General features: G+C 50.2%; 1 protein-coding gene across 4 annotated transcripts in view; it reads left to right on the forward strand.

The window, feature by feature from the left end:
• The first annotated feature begins 3,067 nt into the window (after positions 1-3,067).
• The window catches only part of TMOD1 (tropomodulin 1), a 29,671-nt gene continuing 10,769 nt past the window's right edge, over positions 3,068-21,969 (forward strand). For 3 of the 4 annotated variants that reach the window (XM_065663479.1, XM_065663478.1, XM_065663476.1), the window contains exons 1-4: positions 3,068-3,122; positions 14,555-14,718; positions 16,593-16,749; positions 20,065-20,184. In XM_065663479.1, the coding sequence (XP_065519551.1) occupies positions 14,599-14,718; positions 16,593-16,749; positions 20,065-20,184 (397 nt within the window). In that variant the 5' untranslated portion in view covers positions 3,068-3,122; positions 14,555-14,598. Of the gene's footprint in view, positions 3,123-14,333; positions 14,389-14,554; positions 14,719-16,592; positions 16,750-20,064; positions 20,185-21,969 lie in introns of those variants that run through there. The other variant, XM_065663477.1, reaches the window with a different exon arrangement.

Raw genomic sequence — 21,969 nt, forward strand, 5'->3', positions numbered from 1 at the left:
GTTTCTCATAGAGTTGTTCCCTGCTAGGGCTGTTTGAGTATATTTTGTGCTCTGGCTTTGAAAAACGTGCAGAAAGTGTTGGCTGTACACCAGTATTGAACGCTTTGAGTTTGTTGAGGTTCGTGATCCATGAAGTAGTTAGTATAATTAGCAGTGCTAGGAGGCATTAGACCTGCCTGCTCTGTGCAAGTTGTGAATTCACACAGAATGCTGTGTGTTTTTTAACTTCAGTTTTAATGTGTTTGGTGTTGGTTGTGAACGGTTTCTCTGCTGTCATGAATGCATGGCGCCTCACCAGCGGTGCTTCCAGTGTCTGGGCTGCGGCTCATGGGATCTTTCCATTTCAACAGCTATTAGAAGGGCCTCCCCAGGAGCCGCGCATGCAGTTCTGGGTGCTGTCATACCAAAAAGATGTGGATTAATTTTAGAGAGTCCAAATGAAAGCAAGAACAATGAAATTCTAGAAAACCTGTCTTAAATGATTCTGGGTAGGAGAAGGTTAAGGAGGGGAACACTTTCAGAAGTTTTCACTGACAAAGAATCTGGGTTTGTATGTAGGGAAAAAAGGAGATCTAAGGGTTTGAGTTGCCTGGAAATTCACTGGAACTCCAGTTTCATTACAAACGCCAAAACCAGGTAGGATGTATCTGCAGAAACCCACCTAATCCTCCCTTGGACGTGGAGATGGAATGTGTAATTCTTGGAACCCCACTGAAGACAGAAGAAGAGAAGGCAGCATTGTTAGATGTGTCTTGTGGATCACTGTGAATTTTATAAACTGGAAAATGAGCATTTGTTACCTAGGGGAAACAGACAACACTGACATAGTTGAAAAAACTAAGCAGATCTCTTACATTCACAAGGCTGTGAAGAATACGCTCTTTCAAACCATCTCTTCTCTGTTTATTCTGTCTCGGCTGTATTTGTTAGGGTTACGAAGCTCAAGTTTACCTGTTTTCATCTCCAGTGTTTTTATGCCGCATCATTTTGAAGAACTCTGTCAGAAAACACAGAATCACAGAACTGTTGTGGTTGGAAGGGGCCCCATGAGAAATGCAAGAATGCTCTTTTCCATCCCCAAATGAGTTCCTGTCTCCAGCGTTCTACTCCTGGACTACTTTTCCCATTTTGGTAGACTTTTGTTGCAAAGCTCTCTTGTATGCATGTCCTTTGTTCTCACAGTTGCTGTGCATCAGGCAAAACTTTGAGAGCCTAGATTCTCATGTGGTGATTGTATTAGACAAGGGAAGTCAAAAAGAATCATGCAATAAAACCCCCTTACTTTAAACGTTCATAATGCCTGAAAGCTTCCTTCTGTGTTCATTTTTTCATTGTGGGTATTTTTAGACTGGAAGTCTTGAACAGAAGTTGTCCTGCTCAGTGAGGTTAGAACATGACATGGGCAGGAGAGGCTTCTGACCTGAGCGGACACGTTTCCAGTGTGCTGAGCTGATGCACTCTCAAGGGTGTCTTGAGAGCTGTTTTGAAGAGAGGCTTAGGTGTAGTTGGAGTTAGCAATACCAAGTGTCTTGTGAACAGGGCTGCGAGGTGTGTTACTTGCAGCATTCGTAACTACCATGTGTTACGGTAGGCAGCTAGAAAAGAAGCATCACTGATACATTCACTGAAAAAGAATGTGCTGAGAACCTGGGTTAATGTCTTGCCTGATGGAGACAGGCTCAGTGCATCCTAAAGGGAGTGCAGCACTCACCTTGGATGAGATTCTGATGCCCACAAAGCTAGACCTGATCAGCAGACAGATGGGATAAAAATGAAGTGTCTTGTGCGTATCTCAGAGAGCAATGCCAACATGGGCATGGAGGGAAGCTTGGTGGTGCTGGTGGAACCCTTCCAGAGCTGGTCACAGCTTCCACACCCTTGAGAAGGACAGTTGGCAAGCAGGTAGTGGCATCTAGGTTTGTCTGATCTGGTATCCATTGGGCTTCTTCAGCCTTAAGTGACTTAGACATTTGTGCCAGTCAGTGGGTGAATTGGGTGCCTCCAAGTGCCCTTTTTGCTGCTGCTGGAAGCTGGGATGATGCCAGTGTCCAGGGCCATAATCTTGCTCATATCTGCCAGGCATGCACCGAATCCGGTGCTCAGCAGGGTCCCCATTTGCGTCCTTCATTTGGCCCAGCCGTGGGTGGTATTTCCAGGGTTAACCACGTGTTGTTCTCCAAACACCACGGACAAGGAATCTCAGTGCCAGGCAGGTCAGCAGTAAGACAAGCTGTGAAAAAAAAGCCCCAAGTACCATCTCATGGAGACTGGGGCCATTTCAGATGAAGGGCATTAGTGGGCCTGGAAAGTGGGAAGTGTTCGTGTGGACAGACAGGCCTGGGGCCCTCTCTGCTGTAGGTGTGTGGCTGCTGGTGGAGAACAGGCAGCAGAGAGAAGGAGAAGCTTGGGACTGACAGTTTATGGGAGAGTTATTAGAAAAGATTATAGGACAAATCCAGGAGGCTTTATGGTGACTCAAAGGTGAGAGAGGGGACAGGAGATTTAGCAGCAACGTTGTTAAAACTGTTGACCCCATGAGGCTGGAAGGCTGATGGCAGGCTTGGAGTTGCCCTAGCGGGTGGCTGTCACTGGATGTATGGGGCAAACTGACGGGGAGTAAAGTAAGGTGTGGATTAGTAGGTGCATCGGTACAGATGGCACCTGTGGGCAAGCACCTTACAAGGTGTCCATGCAGCCTCAGAGCCCCAGCAGCGCGGGCGGCCGGGCTCGGTGTGGCTGAGCCCTGAGACCCCGGCGGTGCGCGGAAGGAGCTTCAGGCGCATTGCCGCGGCGCCCCGCTGGGCGCTCGGAAGGAAGCTGCTGCGGGACAAGGTGCGGGCTCGCAGCAGGGCAGACCCTCTGCAAGCTAACCCTGCCTGCGCCCTGCGCTGGCCGCTCGGAGCGCGCTGTGCGGGCGCGGGGTCAGCCGGCGCGGCGGGGGCCGGCACGGGCACAGCTGTCGGCGGCCGGGAGGGGCGGCGGGGCCGGGCCCCGCTGAGTGACGGCCGGGACGGGGCTGGGGCCGCGGCCGGCCCCCCGCCCCCCGCAGCGGCGCAGCCGGCGCGGGCAGGACGCGCCGCCCGGGCTCGGCTCGGCTCGGCTCGGCTCGGCTCACGGGAGCGGTAAGCGGGCGGACGGGTGGCGGGCCCGGCCGGGGCTGGCCCTTATCTGGGCACAGTTATTTGGCCGGCACCGGGCTGCACCGCATCGACATAAATAGTGGCCGCCTCCGCGCTGCGAGCGACCGGCAGCGCGCACGGTGTCCGGCTGCCCTGCCTGCTGTCCGTCTACCTGCGTGTCCGCCTGCCGGGTGGCCGTGCCCGCAGAGCAGCCGGGGTGCGCGGAGCCGCCGGTACCCCGCCGGGACGCGGTCACTTGTATCCGCGGCGGAGCGGGCCGGGGGGACCGAGGCAGCGCCGGGAGGTGCGGGGCGACCCGGAGCGTGTTGCGGAGGGCGCCGCTGGTTGCGTTTTGTTGCTGTTGCGTTTGTAAGCCTGTGAGCCCTGGTGGGAAGTAGTTCTCCAGGGCATGGATCGGTAGAAAGCTGCGCTGCTTTTGTACGGGAAAAGTGGAAATCAGCGCGGACGGGGAAAGATTCCTTGAGTGCTCGTGGCGTGTTTTCCATGGGTCGGGCTCTGTCTGCCTTGAGTTAGTCACTGACTTGCTTTGGAAGGTGCTGCCTGTAACTTTCCTTCGCTCTGCTGGACGCAGTGTCTGCCCCCAGTCACGAGCCGTCCTGATGGACTTACCTGCTGGCTTCTGCTTCTGAAGCCGCCCTGCGTGGTTTGTGGGGCAGAGCCCGTTGCCCACTGCCCCCTGCTCTGGACCCCTAGGCAGAGGTCCTGCCTCTTGTTGATTTACATCTTTCCTTGAGAATTGGGCTTCGAGCCAGAAAGGTGCTCAGCCACGTGGCTGCAGCTATTTTTAGGCCTGTATAAAATCCCTTCGTGGTGTGTGACTCCCCAGCTCACGTGGGAATGAATTCCTCACTTCTCATCAAAGAGACAAGATCTGTGCCGAGAGGTGGCACCTTCTCTCAGTCTGTCTGATGGAGGAAAAAGTAGTGAACAACCTTCTGAGCAAGCCAGCCCTGCTTCAGGGTATGGTAGTGAGCCGTTCCTCCTTTGTCTGCTTCGAAGGACGAGCTGGGACGCAACATTAAAGCCAAGCACTGTCTTGACAGCACCGTGGTGCCCGGAGCGGAGTGCCTGTAGCAGTGGTGTAGAAGAGCCTGCACTGTTGGCTTTTGCGCACTTTCTACCTATTGTACCCTAGTGTACATGTATTTGGGCATTCTGACAGGCGTGCTGCGTTGTATGCTCACTGCTGCTCATTTCGAGGTCTCTGTTTTTCTCCTGTCAGGGCTCTCTTTTTGTACTACTGTTTCTTTTCCCCTTTCAGCATTGCTTTGTTTTGCAGCCTGACTCGTCTCGTTCTTTTCTCTGTTTCTCAGCTGTGATAGAAGAGTCTGCTGGCTTTTCTCCAGCTAACATGGTTTTGCGCAGTATTAGGTGTATATTGCTGCCTCACCTCCTGCTTGTTGATTTGGGAAGATCAAATAGATGTGGAGATAGCCTGGTCTGTCTCATTCCTGATTTCCTTTGCTCATGTTTTACTTTCATTCACCATAAGGATAGTTTGATTTAGCTTTTCAGGAGATTCTGAAAGATCCCTTTGTGAGAAGCATCTGTCCCGTTGCCTGGTGCGTTCCTTTTGTCACAGAGCCACATTGCTGCTGGTGGCTCACTGGTTCTCTGGTCCATCTGCAGCTCACGATAGATGTCTCCTGAGCCACAGAGGTTGTGGCTTCATATGGTCTATGTTCAGAAACCCACAGAGGTGGAACCCCCACTTCGCCGGTGCCCTGTCTCAGAGCTGCATCACCCTCCTGGGAGGGAGTTCTTCCTACTTGTTGGTGGCAAATGAGATAAACACGTATCAGAGGCTGTCCTGGGTCAGACCAAAGTGGGTCCAGCCCAGAATACTCTGGCTGGCAGCAGTGGATAGCAGATGTGCTGGGAGAAGTGTGGGAAAGCAGGAATGCCTTCCCAGAGCTCTGCCCCATCCCAGCACTGTGCTGTTTATTAGTTCTCATACATGGAGGTCATATCTTTGTTTCTTCAAGCCTTGGAGGGCTGAGTAAGGGTCCCACCCGTGTTAAATGTCTCATTCAGATTTGGTGCTCAGTGTACACCACATGCTCATTGCTTCTGGAACGGTACTTGTTTTGTTCCGGTGTTCATCAACATTAAGCATCAACATACCTAGGGCTTATTAGTGGCATCCTGAGGGAGCATTTCACTTTCAATTCTCCTGCCTCAGCCGCACTAGCAGTGAGGTGGGATCAGGAATATGCAGATGTAGGTGTGCTACGAACACCTTATTGTGCTTTGCTTTAGGCTGTCTGTCAGGGCCTTTGATTTACAGGGCATTGCCATTGCCTGTGGAAGTGTCCAAGTGCCTGCTCAGTGCAAGACAGAAGCCTTTCTGCTCCTGTTTTCGCATGGCATCCTAGGGTTCAGCTGCTCCCTTCAGCTGGAGTATGCCAAAGAGGCAGAAGTCCATCTGAGGAGTAACAGAAGTTCAGGCAAGGAACCCAAGGATCCCTTTTCAGAGAAGGCTGGCTGTGAAGTTTCCAAGTGGAAGGGATCAGTTACAGAGCAGGAACTGGTGTCACTAATGACTCAAGTGTACCCACACGCCTATCATAGGGATTAGTAGTTAATCGAATAAGTACATGCCAGGTGCATCAGAGAACCTCACCCCAAATCATAACTGTGTTTACAAGTGTGTCCCTTAAAAGTATGCATGCTTTTCTACACGGAAGGTGCAGCTGGGATGGCTTGTGTTTGTGCTTGGGCAGGGTTTGATACCGTTATGTGTGGCCTGGTCACCAGACATCTGGGTGATTTTCTGGGTGGCCCTGATAAGATAGACCATGTGGTAAGAGTAGCATTGAGTTGTGTGACTTGCAGGGTGCAGGGGTGTTGAGGAGAGGAGGGCCAGGAGAGTGCGATCAGCATAAGATGTCCCTTGGCACCAGAGGGTGAAGGGAGAGGTCACAGAATCATTAGGGTTGGAAGGGACCTCTGGAGACCATTTAGTCCAATCCCCGCCAAGGCAGTGCCAAGCCACTTTGGTCAAGCACAGGGAGCTTTCCCTACTGCATGCATGACCTCGGAGAACAACCTGTTCGCTGTGGGACTGCCTGGTGCAAGGATGGGAATGCGCACACTGGCATGGGAATGAGGCTGCAGCATCAGTAACTGTTGTCTACAGCGTATTGATCTTCATTGTTTTAGGCTTCTGGGTGGTGACAGTGACTCTAGATAGTGTTACGTGTTTTGTGTGGCTGACATGTCACTTAGAGAGGCAGAAGTCATGGTGTGCTTTGACACATCCAAGATGTCTCCTTTGAGACATTTCTTTTCAAATAGAAATTCCACTGTGTGTTAGGTTGCTGGTTGTGAGGTTTGTAACAAACCGGAGGGAATCCAGATCTTCCTTGGAAAAGTCCTGAGTTTCCTGAAGGGACAGCGGATTCCCTGTTAGAATTCAGTAGGCAGGAGCCTCTTGCAAGGAGCTGAGATGGCCTCAGTCTTTCTAGTTGATGGCTGACTTGCCTGGCACAATGAGGATGAGTGCCGAGCTCCGTTTTCTGCATCTGATGTCAGAGCTTCTCATTGTTTGGAGCATTCTTTCCTCTGTCCACTCTTCTCATCCAGGGCATGAATGTGCTGGCACTGCCCAGCTCTGCAGGAGAAAGGCTGAGGGACAAAGGTACGCCTGATGGGCACTGCTTGCTGAGCAGGGGATGGGGACATCAGCCATCCTGTGCTCTGTTGTACTGATGCTTGTCTGTTCCGCAAGCTGCACAAGGGCTTCTCAGTGTGAGAAAACTGCAGAGCAAGGTACTATCGTGGCCTGGAGTTTGAGCGACTCGCTCTCATGCCGCAAAAGCAAGGGGCTTAGCCAAGGTGACCTTCAACCTTGTCTGAGCTCATGATGGTTTAACAACAGTTTACTCCAGGGGAAGGCAGTTAATCCGCCTTGTGTTGAGCTAGAATCGGGATTCAAACTTGAATCACAGCAGTGAGGACTTTGCTTCAGTTGGGCAAGAGAAGTGAGTGCAGAAACCAAGTGTTTGAGAAATGCGGGGGATCAGCTTGGAGCCAGTTCCCATCCTGTGAAATCACCTCCGGGCGCTCAGAGGAAGAGCCTGCCAGTTGGACAGACCTGTGCATTCTTCTGGGACCACATCACAGAAAGTTTAGATGGGCAACGACCTCTGGAAGTTTGTGGTCCTGTGCTCTCCTCTGAGCAGGAGGAGAACCTGACCCAGCCCCAGAGCTAGATCAGGTTGCCCAGTGCCTTGCCCGGTTGAGCATCAAATACAACGGATGGAGATTCCACCACCTCTGTGGCCCCTGCCCCAGGGTTACACCACTCTCACAGAAGGCAGTTTTCCTCTTGCCACAGCTTGCTCCCATTGTGCATTCCCTTCACTGGTGCACCTCTGAGGAAAGCCTGGTTCTGTCTTCTCTCAAAATCCTTTCCCTTTAGGCAGTGGATGACTGCAATTAGATCCCACCGCATCCTTCTTCAGGCTGAAGAAGTCCAGTTGCCTCCATTTCTCCTTGCAGCTTCTGTGTCCCTGCCTCCTTGCCCATCATGACAGCCCTGCACTGGAGCCTCTTCAGCTTTGTCAAGACCTGTGTTCTTCCTGGGGGCATCAAACTGGACTTCAGTGGTGCTAAACGGAGGTGCATGCCCTCTGTGGACCTCCTGGCTATATGTTATGTAGTGCAGCTTGGGATGCGAATCCAGTGCAGCGTCTGTAGGATGTCTCTTGTAGCTTTAACAAGACAATTCAACATCTCGTACATTCAAGGTGGTGATGCAGAGTGCAAGTAGAACAGTGGTGCTTGACACTGCAGCCTGGGTCTGTGTGTATGGCTTGTTAAAAAGACGATTTCCTCTCTGTCTGAGAAAATGAGATCAGCCTAACAAATAATCTACAAAAAATGAGCAGGAGACCATTCCCTTAAAAGGACTGTGTTTAGCTATTTATCTTCCTTTTATTTCTTCAAGCCGAAGACTCAACATTCAGCAAGAGCAAAGTGTGTGCATTTGCAGTGGGGTAAACTTCTGAATGCCTGTACTGCAGGTATGGCGCACGTGGTCACCTGCAAGGCTGCTGCTGTCTTCAGAGAAGGGACCACTGGCTCCAGCGCGATGCTTGTGCCTGTGTGCTGGGAGGGGAGCACTCCTGTACCAACACACCTGCATTCGCTTCGCTTGTGACCAGGGGAACTAGCGGTAAGAAGCACCCAGCAGTTAAGCCTTTGGATGTGATGACACTGGGGACAGATTTAGGTCTTCCTGTACCCTGCTCTGGTTTCCTACTGGGTTTTGCAGAATTGGTGTAGACTCACGTGTTTAGATATGGTCGCAGAAGGAGCCAATGCGCAGCTTTCCCTCTGTTGTCATTGGATCTGGCTGTAGTCCGTTGGTCCCTTCTTGGAACTCCTGGGAGCTGGGGATGTTGGAGTGCTCAGTGACTCAGACAGCAGGGCAGCTGTGGAGAGCTCAGCCTCTTGCACACCAGCACCCAAATATTCTGGGGTGCGAGCCCAGGGTTTGCAAGTTGTCCCATGAGCAGCAGAACCACCAGAGACACACTTTTTGGTGTATTAATGTCCTTCATCCCGACATCCCCACTGTGTCTGCCCCAGCACTAACACTTGCAATGAATCTCCCTTCCCCAGGTGCTTCTCATCCTCCCTGCCCATACAGCTCCCTGCAAATGGCCCAGCTCCCTCCATTCCCTGTCAGATAAAAGAGTTGCTTAGGCTTGCTCCACATCACACCTCTGCTGATGGACCCTTTGCACACATATGCGCCTTGACAAGAAATCAGGGTTTAAGTCCTGCATCAGATTTTATTGGAGTTAGCGGATGGCTTTGAGGTTTATCAGAGGACTGAGAGGCCATGTAAAAATACAGTCTTCATTCAAGAAACCAGCTGCAGCTGAGTTGCTCCTCTTACCCGCACAGCATGTGTCTTGGATTTACACCTGGGTGACTCACTGCGGTTTAAGTATATGCACAGAAAGTACTTAACTTCTCTTGAGCTAATAGCAGATGGTCACTGGAGGGATGTGTAGTTTCTCAAAAAAAGCCCTGGTGTTTGTCTTAGAAGTAAAAAAACAAGAAATAAAAAGAAGTTGTGCAACTGCAGAGGGGTTGATAGAAATTAGTTTGTTATTTTTATTCTGTAAAATAATAGCTCTGAACTTTGAGATTTATACTTCAGCTATGAAAAAATCTCATACATAAATCTCATAAATCAAAACCCTGCATGAGTCAAATAGGAGCTCTTCTTGAGCCAGGATATTCTCACGAGGTTAACTCCTGCGTCTGAGGCTGCTGAAGGACATCTTCCATCCTGAATACCCTTTTGTCTTCAGACTTGGCAGAGCAATCATCGATACCTGTGCTGGTGACACTGCTTGGCTGCCTCCTAGTCTGAGACACCAAGCCCTCAGCTTGCTTTCCAAATTCAAAGCACTTAAAAAGTTTCCCAGTGGATCTGGGGGTTGTCTGGGGCTGGGGATGTGCATTTCTTTAGCTGTGGCTTCCACTGGGGGCAGAGTACACAGAGTTCCCATCCTTTATGCTGGTGATTCAGTGTGGCTGGTGTCTTGGGATGCACCAAGCCCTCCTGATGCTGAAGCCTGCTGCAAAACACTGAAATTGGGGGTTGCCTTGGACTGATAACAGAATTTATCACCAAAAAAAACCTGTATCTTGGCTGAGATCTGTTGCTCTTCCTCCCTCTGCATGTATGGAAAGGGCTTTCTGTATTTTCCATGCTGGTGCACATGGGAGGTCATGCAGATAGAGGCTGGGCTTCCCAGCAGGAACATGTGTGAGCCCACTGTCACCACGTTACACAGCACCCAGGGGAAATCAGCCTTCACGTTTCCTCTGTGACACCTTTGTGTTTTCTTGGACTCTGTCTTGCTTGCTGCTGTTCCTGTTGCTTTACCCAGTTCTGCTTTCTCATTTGTTCTTTTCCCTGGGGTTGCCAGAGCACTGGGGGGTGACTGTGCCCATCTCCTGACTTGGCGATACCTGTGCAGCTATGCAGCCTCCCCAGGCAGCCTCTTGCAGCCTGAGCCCATTGCTGCCCTGTGCTGGCCCTCCCTGCACACCTGAGAACCGCGAGCATGGATGTGAGGAAAATCCCTTACAACGAGGGTGGTGAAACACTGTCACAGGCTGCCCAGAGAGGTGGTGGATGAGCCATCCCTGGGGACATTCAAGGCCAGGCTGGATGTGGTTCTGGGCAACCTGATCTAGTGTATGATGTCCCTGCTCATTGCAGGGGGGTTGGACTAGATGGGCTTTGAAGGTCTCTTCCAGACCAAACCATTACATGATTCTAAGACCATGTCCCTGTGCCTGCTCTATGCTGTGGATGGGACACTCTGATCCCATGTGGATCACCTTCCCAGGTCTCCACTGGTTCCCTGCAGGGGGGCTGTTGCTACTCTCAGTGTCCCAGAAAGGCATAGTGCTGTAGGGGGCTGTACAGCTGTAGAGCAGTGAAAGGGGTATTTCCAATGTCATATGGGATGCTTTTCATTTTCACTTATTCTACAACACCCGTTTTTTCAGTGGGTTTGGATCCTTCAGAAAGAAACTGTCCCATCCCCATCATAATCCCAAATGTTGTCTTTTTTTTTCTTGTTGTTGTTTATTTATTTTGTCTTACTATATTCCTGATAGGAACAGTCTTCCGTGTAGATGATCTATGGTGTATGTTCATCTCCCACATAATTTAATTTTCCTCCTTGAACCTTTTTATTGGTCTTCATGTGTACCAACTCGTGTGCTCTTCAGTCTCACCAAGTGCAAGTGTTTGCGCTGTCTTCTCATGTGTCTGATGAATACTTTGGTCAATGAGACCCAATACCTTGCTGTCTTTGTAGTCAATATGAATTTCCATTTTTGGAGGAGTTAAAGTTGTAATAACATCAGTCCTGTGCAGCTCCTGTGTGCTACATGTATATTTTCGTGATGCTTCCTTCATTGATTGAATTAAAAGTGTAGTGGTAGGTTTAATGAGAATAGCAAGAAATGCAAGCTGCTTAGGAAGGCATTGATAGTAGACTTGATGGAACAGATTTGTGGTGACTTAGGGTTAACTCTTTCGTGGATGTGCTGGATTTCAAATTTGGGTATGATATTGAGTTGTGCTGGAGGTTTTGGTCTGCTTTGGAGTGCAGGTGTGGGGCAACCTGTGTTAAACAATGTCTGAACCATAGCAGGGGTCAGGAAAAGCTGTTAGTGGCGGTGGCTGTTCCAGCACACTGTATAAGTGAAAACAGTTATGCTCAGGCAGAATTTACCCTCTTTATTATTTCTGGCAGTACAAAGCCCTCTGGCCATTTACAGCAGAATACCAAGTTGGAAGGGACCTCGAGGATCATCTAGTCCAAGCTTCCTTGGCAAAAGCACAGCCTGGACAAGATAGCCCAGCACCCTTTCCTGCTAAATCTTAGAAGCACTCAACAATGAGGAATCCACCACTTCCCTGTGGACATTATTCCAATAGCTGATTGTTCTCATTGTGACACATTTCCAAGATAAAGACTCTGGACTATTTCGCTGACAAAAACTAGAAGAGGAATAAAACTTTCAGATGAAAGATGGGCTATTTTGTGTTTTCTCCCAGGACTCCTTAGCATGAGAGGGTAGGAAAGGCTGGGGATGTGGAGGTGAGGGGGAGCAAGTGAACATGCTGATGCTGGAGGCTGCAGCCAGCAGCGTTGGTCCAGTGGCATGGAGCAGTACCCAGTACCCTGCACCATGGCGTGATGTGCTCACTGCAGCAGCTCTGGGGTTGTTGGCACTGTGTGGCTGCACCAGTGAGGCTGAGAACCCTGTCCCATCCCAGCAGCTCCGCTTGGGGTACATAGGGAACAGAACTCTCCCCATGGGGATTTGGGCTGTGCTTCAGCAGGCTCTGCACCTGTCCTCACCCCTCAGGGCCTTTGCTATATGCAGCCCCGGCTTCATATCTCTGCAGGATGCTTTGAAACCCGAAGCGCTTTCCAGAAGCGTTCCCTGCGCGCACTGACATCCGACGTCTGTCCCGCCTTTCGCCTCTCGGTGCTGACAGTCTCCGTCCTTCTGGCAGGAGGCGACAAGGTCAGCGCTGCCGAGCTCTGTCCCAGCCGAGCTGCCATGGCTAGAAAGGGGCCGGGACTTCCTCAGGAGTGGTTGTCCACACGTCACCAAGACGGAGGTTGCCATGTGCATGGCAGCTGTGGGTATTTTAAGCCGTTACAGGGAATTTATCAGCATAGGGTGGGTTATCTGCTGCCGTCCTGCCTGCTCTTAGCTCCGGCTGCTTCCATAGCGAGGGAGTCAAAACTAAGACTTTAATATGAAATACAGGCTAGTAGTGGTTTGTGTGCTTTAACCTAAGGTTGCAGTGGGATGGCACATCTCCAGATCCAGGTCCAGGATGCTTTTCTAGGATCTCTCACATCAGAATAATAAATTGCTGTAATGACAAGTGTTTGTTCTTCATGGAATCACAGAATGGTTTGGGTTGGAAGGGACTTTAAAGCTCATCCAGTTCCAACCCCCCTGCCATGGGCAGGGACACCTTCCACTCAACCATGTTGCTCAAAGCCCCATCTAACCTGGCCTGGCCTCGCTGGGTGATTGTGATAAAGGCTCTGCTTTTCTCTATGACAACCAGAAGGGAAGCCCTGCTGGGGCTGAGCTGCTGGACGTGGCTCCTAGCCTGACCCATGAAGGGTTGCATGGCTGCTGCACATCAGTCTCGCAGCTTGAGGTGCCTTGCACTGGCTGCTGCAGGGATTGGTAAAGCGCAGGAGTGCTGGAGTCCCCACTGCCTTGCTTATCCAAACCCACCATTGCTCCTGCTTCCTCCTTCACCCTCTGCTACCCATGACCCTGGTGCCTGCAGGTTGACTGTATGGAGCAAACCATCCACGAAAAGCTGTTTTTTACCCTCTGCAGGAGCCTCGGGGGCTGTTCCTCCCATCCAGGAGGCAACATTTCCTGGCGCTCCACCTCCTAAGTGGTGAGTGGTAGGAATGCGAGTGATGCAAGAATTGCCATCACACCAGCGGGACACCAAAGGTCTGACCAGATGACAGCTCTAAATTTAAGGGCTTGCTGGCAGGCCATGTGTGTGTTAGTGTGCCCTTTTGTGACCAAGCTGAAGATAATTCTCCTATCTGGACCAGCAGCTGTGCTGTAAGTGGCATAACGAGACTTCTCCGCTAATGAAGAGCGATCACGAAAACATGATCTGACCTAAGAGTATGGGCAAAGCTGGAGAGATGTGACTTGGGGTAGGTCCCTGACACTCTGCAGGAGCTGAAAAGAGGCCATTTATTGAAACTCAGTTTGGCTCCTTGAGAAAATGAGCAGGCCTTGCTGTTATTTTAATGTAAATGCCACTTGAGAGCATAACAGGACTTCTTTAACCTGTAGGAAAAGCCAGTTTAAATTACCCAGAGTTCAATACTCTGGAGCCAAAGGCCCCTATATGTGCAGACTGTTCTATGGAAATTTCAGCAAAAAAGCAGAATTGAACACGTTTTTGTGTGTTGTAGTGAGTGTATGTTTAACCCATTTGCATATTTTAAACACATTGACCTTTGTAGGTCTACTACAGTCTTTTAGAGCTGGCAGAGGTCCAGTTACGTGCGTGTGATTGTGTATGGCATTTTATAGTAGGAGACATGGGATGAACCCTTGGGTCAGAAGGGCTTATCCAGATAGGTCAGTTAGTACATTACTCCTGCTACTCATCTTGAAGGGTTGGTTTAGATGTGCAGTAACGCTCGGGTCAGCTGCTTAGCTTACAGCAGCACAAACACATGTTCTCTTGGGGAAGGTGGGTCACTAAGCAGCATGTTCAACTGGCAGCTTCCTGAACACAAGTGGATAATACTTCCTGATCTCCTTCTGGCCTTGTAACACGAGGAGGAGTGCTGCACTGCAGCCTTGTGGCTGTGGAGGCTTGTAGGGCTCAGAGGTACTCAGTGATGCCACAAATCTGTTTTCCCATCTGGTGACTATGTTATCTGGAGTGCCATGTGCAGAGAGGTGTTACTGGGGGCTTGTAAGGGCGAGAGAGCTGCCGTCTATGGTTTCTCATTTATTGTCTTTCAAGGAAATAAATGCCCAGGACACTTTGTTAACATCTGGTATCATTTGACACCTGTAGACAGGGTCCTGTACAAAGTACTTCCTCAGTGCTGCCCTGTAAGCCTATGATGGGGCAGTGTGCTAGTGAAGTTGTGCCACTCTCGGGAGCATGGGCTGTTACTTCCATGTAGGATATGGACAGGGGGGGCGGTCTGAGCAGTCCTGGCTTTGAAGTCAGCCACGCTTTAGGCATAAATCTCCTGCAACTCTGTGGTATTTGGCATTCCCCAGCCAGACGGGCCACCGTGTCGTGTTTCATGTACTCAGTGTTATGCTTCTTGTTTTCTTTTCAGGTCCTCTTTCAGCATAGAAGTGAGATTCACGAGACTCCTCTAAGATGTCTTACAGAAAGGAGCTAGAAAAATACCGAGACCTGGATGAAGACAAGATCCTTGGAGCTCTGACAGAGGAGGAGCTCAGGAAGTTAGAGGATGAACTGGAAGAGCTGGATCCTGATGTAAGTAATTTTTACATGGGATTTCTAGGTGATACATCTCTGTATTTGCAGGGGAATGGGCTGAACTAGTAGTCTGTATCTAAGTGGGATCCTGTGCAGAGCCTGTACTCAGTGCAAGGATGGAGGAGACTGGCCACAGGTGAGCAGCAGTTTTGCTATCACAAGCACGGGCTACCCGTGGGACTTTGTTTCTGTGATACTCCTCTGCTCTTGCCCCAGTGTGCACACTCCGCTGTGATTTACAGCACCAGTGTAAGCCAGTACTGGTGCGGCATGGTAAACCTGCAGAAACAGGATCTCTTGCTTCTGATCAGGCCACCTTGGAAGGAATGTTTTGGGATTTGTGGATTGTTTGGAGGTTATTTTCATAGCAAACTTCAAATAGTCTGTATTTTTCTCCATTTAGGCAGAAATCCAAATCCCAGAGTTTTGCGAAAAGGGACAACTGCTTTTTAGCAATCTCCCAATATCAGCAAGAGCTGCACATATGCAAACACTGGGCCTGCTGATGCCAAGCAATGAAAGCTGTTTGGAGGCAGTAGTCCTGTGGCCCCAGCAGGGGATGCACAGAGCCAACTGGCAGGCCCCTGCATTACGGCAACGCTAGATGATGAGGCTGATGAGCACTGCCAAGTGAGAGATTGTCCCTGCCACAAGCAGTTAGTGTTCCTGGGGGAAATGATGGGCAGTGGTGATTGCATCATCAGTATTTTTAATTGCAACGCAGGAAAATAATTAAGAGGAGCAGGCTGGCTCCCGGGACTAAGTGTATGTATGGGCTGATGGGCTGGTTACAGCTGACTCGGAAGGCGCAGAGTCAGGCAGTGTGCAGTGAAGGGTGCATAAAGGTAAAAACATCTGACACTGCAGGTGTAGCCTGAGTACAGGAGTTAAAGCACAGGTATTGCATGCCCATCCCTTGCAGCATGAAGCCTGAGGAAGCAAGCTGTTTCCTACACCTCCTTCCTTCTGCGTTAGCGCAGTTCTCCTCTCTTGCCTCCCAAGGTTGCGCAAGCCTAATTGCTTCCTATTAGTCATTGTCCTTCCCAGGATTTTCACTGATAAAAAATTTAATTATAATGAGTTACTTTTATTAGGCAGGCATGGAAAGATCAGTGCGGTGTTCAAAATCACCTTGGATGTCTTAAAAAGTAAATGTTGACTTCTATCCAGCAAAGCTTTAAAGAACATGCTTAGTGCCAAATCTGGGAATAGTCTTACTTACTGCATTAAGGCTGTTCTATATTTACACATAAGCAGGTGCTTACGTGCCGCATGTGTCAAGCACAAAGCAACTTCCCATGGTGGCTAATGTGACTGAATAACGAGGCAGTTTGCAGAAGGGCTGAGGTTTGCAGGGGTTTTATTCTGAATGGAGTGACCTTCCCTGTAGTTTTGTGATGGACATGAAGGAGAAGAGACCACCTCAGCTCTCTGCTTTGCTCTGTGAAAGACCATGGATTTCCCTGAACTGTTTCTTGTTTGGACACACGGGACATGTGGGCCCTTCGGCATGCACGTATAGGGAGAAGATCGCTTGAGTTCAGCAGCTTGGCTCTGATGCTGTAACTGTTGTGAAGAGGCAGCAGAAATGGTGAGGGTGGGGAAGAGGCTAGGAATAGCAGGAGGTGATGACTGAGAGCTCCCAGAGAAAGCTGCTGTTGTGGAGAAACACCCACTTGGCAGCATGGAGATCTTGCAGTGGAGCCAGCATCTGAAATGGTAGGGGGGAAGGAGCATTACATGTCTTAAATTATGTGGGAATTGGTTAATCAAGATAACCTTCCACAGAAGGACAAGGAAATTGGAGAGGGGAGAGGGTTTGACGGATGAGGCCTGCAGAGATAACCTGTGTTTCTCCCCTCTCTGCCCAGAATGCACTGCTGCCAGCAGGGCTCAGGCAGCGGGATCAGACACGAAAGCCACCAACTGGCCCGTTCAAAAGGGAGGAACTCATGGCCCACCTGGAAAAGCAGGCGAAGGACGTTAAAGACAGAGAAGACTTGGTTCCTTTCACGGGTGAAAAGAGAGGTACGGTCATCCTTTGTACCACACTCCGTGTGTTGTGATGAAGGGACAGCGCGTGCACAACAAAAGGGCTGTGCCTGACCGGCATTGCTAAGCACAACTTCATTTTGACACCACTGGGGTGGTGGATCTGCCGTCTAGCTCCAGCCCACATTGGCTGATAAACTGGGGTGTGCCCAAGAGGTTGATGTGCTTGCTGATTTGGGTACCATCTGGTAAGTGATGGACAAAGGCTGTACCACTGTGCAGCCTCTTTCCATCCACATCCCACTGCAGCCGTATCAAGCTCTGGGGCAGACATCATCTTCTGTCCTCTCTTGTTCCTCCTCTGCCCTGTGAGCTCTGGAGGCTGCACTGCACCTTCCAACACTACCTTTCATCCCCCGCATCCTTATGTTCTGAACTTCTTCTTGTTATACAGAAACCCTGCAGCTCCCCTCAGCTGTGATGATCCCAGCAGTTCCTCTCTAGTCATCATCACGCCTTGACAACCCCAGCCCCATTTCCCAGTCTTCTGCAGTTTGCATGTTTCTGTCTCCCTGCACCATACCTTGCACCTCTACTCTGTGGTCCTGGGGCTTTTGAGAAAATTGTTTGCTCTGCCTTTTCTCTTGCCTCTCCTCCTGGCATCTTTTTCTGTTCTCCTGGGACATGTTGTATTATCCAAAGGACTTTCCTGCTCCCGTTAGCCCTCTGAATATCATCTGATGTGAGACATGGTCCAGTCTAATCCTTGCCTCTGGGTTCCAGGAGCTTCCCAGCAGCTCTTTTCTGGTGTTGTCTCCCCCTGTACCATGATCCCCCTGCAGCAGATGTGGTTGCGTGCTGCTCTCACTACTGGTTGCCCCATGTCAAAAAGAGGTGGATGAAAATTTAAGCATGTGAGCGTGCTTCCCAGTTGTGGTGTTTCTCAAAGCTGCCTCCTTACTGATCCACACAGCTTGTTGTGAAAGAGCTTGTGTTAAATCTGTCCATTTAATAAAACTGGAGGTAGTAATTGTAGGAATAAAAGTCAAGAATAAGAAAAAAAAGAAAGAAAAGCGCTTTCCTTGAAAGAAGTAATTGAAAAGAGTAAATTGAGTGCTATCAGGAAGAGTGATATAGCAACTTCAAGCGTACCCTAGCCCAGCAGGTAATAGCAGTGCTCAGCAGGAGGTGAAGGTATTTCAGGCATTTTCAGCCTTCAGCTCCTGGTCTGAGCTAATCATATTTCAATCTGATGTGATCTCAAACACATTAAATATATTTTACTTGTAACACACAGCTGAGTGAAGACATTACTTACAGTGACTGTGAGACAGAGGTAGTAAATTATATGTTCACAGCTGTGGAAATAAATAACCACATTTGCAGTTCAGAGGGTGATTTACTAGCTTGCCATGGGAGGTGCTCTCCCTGGCCATGCTGCTGGACAGGGTAGGAGTTGGCGTGTGCATACACACTGCAATATGATATACAATTCTGTGTTTGAATGCACGTATTAATTTAAAGTTCAAACTCGTAATGAAGCATGACTGAGATACGAAACTTTCTACAATTAAACCCCATAAGTTTCAATGGGGCTGAGACGTCAAGAGGAGCTGCTGTGTGATGGCAGAATTAAGCTGCCCTGTTTTTCCTGTTCCCTGCTGAACCGACCAGATGGTGTGCAGTTTGCTGAGCCACATGTCCAGTGGGACAGTGGCTCCGGGTCCCCACACCACGGCAGAGCTGAGGGTAGCAGCCCTCCACAGGCAGGGTACCAAGAAGGTGCCTGGCAGTGCAGGCACACATGTCACTGCCTATTTTTGTGAGAGCAGCTATGTCGCAGGAGGCAGATTCCTGCCCTCTTCATCAGGGCGGCAGTGCGCAGGCAGGAGATGGGCTGTTTTGGATAAGGCTGTTTATAGCAGCCTCTATTTCAAACCAGGGGAGCCTGAAGCACAGTTGCTTCTTCCTTGAGGCTAAATTTAGCCCCTTCTGTTTCTGCACATCCCTGAGCAGCAGGATCTTTTTCTCTCCCCTTTGGTGCTGCTGACTCTGGTTTCAGAGGGGGACAAAAATAGTCCTGGCTGGTATGCCAGGCTGAGAGCTTTGCGCTCGCTATCTCCCTGCAGTGATCCTGGATTATCTCAGGGGAGGGGACTGCTCTGGGATCCCTCCTCCCACCCTGCAGCAGCACTGGGTTTACCCAACAGACTGCTCCCTGCTGTGGTGGTATGAAACACCACAAGCTTCATCCTGTGTGTTCTGCAGTGGCAGCAGGGGCAGGGGCAGGTAGGTGCCCCACTGTGAAATCTCAGACCTTCATAAATAGATCTGCCCACCCGCTGGCGCTGCAAGCAGTGAGAGCTGGGAGCATTGCATGCAGTGCTGTGAACCCTTCCCACTGCCCCACTACTCCTTGGGATGCAGCCAGCTTTGGCAGAGAAAGCGTTGTGGCTTGCCTGGTGATCATCCTGGCATGGGGTCTGCCAGGAGCCCACGGCAGTCAGAGCTGGGCTGGAGCTGTGCCACTTGCTGCACAGCCCCTTATCCAGATGGGCAGGACTTCATAGGAAAGGGCCTCAAACAAGCGTCTGAGATGGCAGCTTTATGTTACAAGCTGTACCTGTTGCTTTGCACCTCTGACCTGTTACTGTCCTGAGAGATAGAGCATGCAGGTCTCCATCTGGTATGCCCTCTGTGTCTCTCTCCCCCCTGCCCTAATGTTGAGCTCAATGAGCTGCCCCAAATCTGCTTCTCTTTGCACCCTGTGTGCTTGCCAGGCTGCCATCCCTGCCTGCTGCCAGACACCCTCCACTACCTCCTTTCCACCCTCTTCTGACTGATGTACCATCTGCCCAGTCGCCACGTGTTTGGAGTTAGCAGCAGGAGCTGTCTCACTGGCAGGACCGATGCTGCACAGTGCTGGACCCAGGCCCCTGGCCTCTCTGGTCCATGTGAGTGCTGGCAAATCTCCATCCCTTTCATGCAGCCTTCAGAGAGGTGAAGTCCAGGGTTGGGCTGTGCGTGGCTTTCTGACTGCTGTGTGTTGAACCGTCATTGTCCTGTACAAATGGACTGCCGGGCTTTTGTAGGTGCAGCCTCTGTGCTGGTGAAAGAGTCCAGCTCCACGGCTGGAGGTGTCTGGCATGTGCCTCCTGGCTCACACCGCAGGACGACTCAGGCCAGACTAATGGGAGGGGATTCAGCGTCTGCTCCAGTTTTTCTCTAGGTCTTTGTGCCCCCCCTGTCCTTTCCACTGTGCACATCTCACCCATGAAAATGCATCTGCACAGCTAATTGTAAGACAGGTGCTATAGCTATACTGAGAGTGACCTTGTTTTGCGTTTATAGGAAAAGCTTGGATCCCCAAGCAGAAGCCGATGGATCCTGTTTTGGAAAGTGTGACCCTGGAGCCGGAACTGGAGGAAGCTCTTGCTAATGCCTCTGATGCGGAGCTCTGTGACATTGCTGGTAAAATAGTTTCACCTGAATCAAAAAGTTGTTTGACTACTAGTTCCTTTTTGTTTGTTCTTTCGTGGTAAGTGAGCCATTGAATGTTTTGCCATTAATCTGAATGCTGGCAAGTTCGGGCAGGATTTATTTCTTCGTTAAAAAAGAGAAGCGTATGTTTAAAGTTACTCTCAGCTCTTGTAATTTAATCAGCAGCATAGACCAAAGCTGAGGAGAGAGAAGAATCGTAGAATCAGCTAGGTTGGAAAAGACCTTTAATGTCATCCAGTCCAACCATTACCCCAGGACTGCCAAGACCACCACTGAACCAAGTCACCGAGGACCTCATCTACATGGTTTTTGAACACTTCATGGACCGTGACTTCACCCCTGCCCTGGGCAGCCTGCTCCAATGCCTGAGAACCCTCCCTGTGAAGAAATCTTTCCTAATATCCAATCTAAACCTCCCCTAGCACAGCTTGAGGCCGTTACCTCTTGTTCTATCGCTTGTTAATTGGGAGGAGAGACCGACCCCACCTCACTACAACCTCCTTTCAGGCAGTTGTAGAGAACAGTAAGGTCCCCTGTGAGTCTTCTCCAGACAGGCCATCCAACCAATTTCCAACCCGGTAAAGTTTGGAAAGAGTCGTCCTATCCAGGCCGTGAGCAGCCAGTTTCTCCAGGGGCACACTGTGGGAGACAGTGTCAAGTGTGTTACTAAAGTCCAAACAGTGTCCACAGCCTTCCCCTCATCAACCAGGCATTTATCAAGGGAACAGAGTGTGCTCATAATCTCTTTTGCTGACTCTGCCACTGAATCTTGCCAATTGCAGCCTGTCACCTTCAGGAGTGTAGCTTTTTTCGAGCCAAATCTCTGGGAAACAATCAAGCAGACCCAGTGAGAATGTGGATTTCTTGTGTAACCTATTATAAGAGCTGTCCGATTAGAGGCGACTTGCAGTGGATGCGCAGGAATGTGATTTGTTAAGAAGCTTTTCCAGCTCATTGTAAAGCCGTGGTTTTATTGCGATTTGTGCGGTCAGTCAGTTTTGTGAGTGTTAGCTCACAGGTGGGAGAATCCAGTATTGAAAGGCTGGTGCACTTGATAACTGAGAAGCAGGCTGAAATGCACAGCAAGCTGGAGATGGTGGCAGAGCCATTTCAGGTGCCCCGTTCAAGCCCTGACAGTGAGCTCTCCACGAGGAGACTCAATGAGCTGAGGATGGGCATGGTCCCTACCTACCTGAGGGGCTTGCACCTCCATGCTAGGTAGGTTCAAGCAGTGTCCCATTGCTGCTTTTCTGGCACTGTTGCCTGAATGGAGGTGACCTCCTGCAAGCCTCTGTGCTCTGACGCTTCAGAGATGACAGTATTGGTATCTTGCCGAAGCCAGTAGCGTGGACTTAGCTCTGTGACTGGGATTGTATATGTCTTGGCCAAAGGAGCATGTGAACACCCCTGTCGTGGTTCAGCGTTATTCTCAGACTAACACCAAAGCACAGCACTGTACCAGCTGCTAAGGAGAAAATTAACTCTGTCCCAGCTGAGACCAGGACAACCTCTTGGTGCTTTACTGAGCTAACGCATCCCTGCTGGTGTAGCAGTCAGTGAGTATTTCAGTGCTACTGGTTTTTCTCCCAGTTCCATTTCCTTCAGACTTCCATACTCCCTAGCAGTACCCTCCTTGCCGGAAGTCTGTAGGATAGCCTGTAGAGTAACCACTCCAACTAGACATCTTCTACATAATAACACCATATTCTGCTTTAGAAATGTGTTTCTGCATTAAGGCGTCCAACATATGTACCC

Source organism: Lathamus discolor, chromosome Z, assembly GCF_037157495.1.
Source record: "Lathamus discolor isolate bLatDis1 chromosome Z, bLatDis1.hap1, whole genome shotgun sequence".
Classification (NCBI taxonomy): Eukaryota; Metazoa; Chordata; class Aves; order Psittaciformes; family Psittacidae; genus Lathamus; species Lathamus discolor.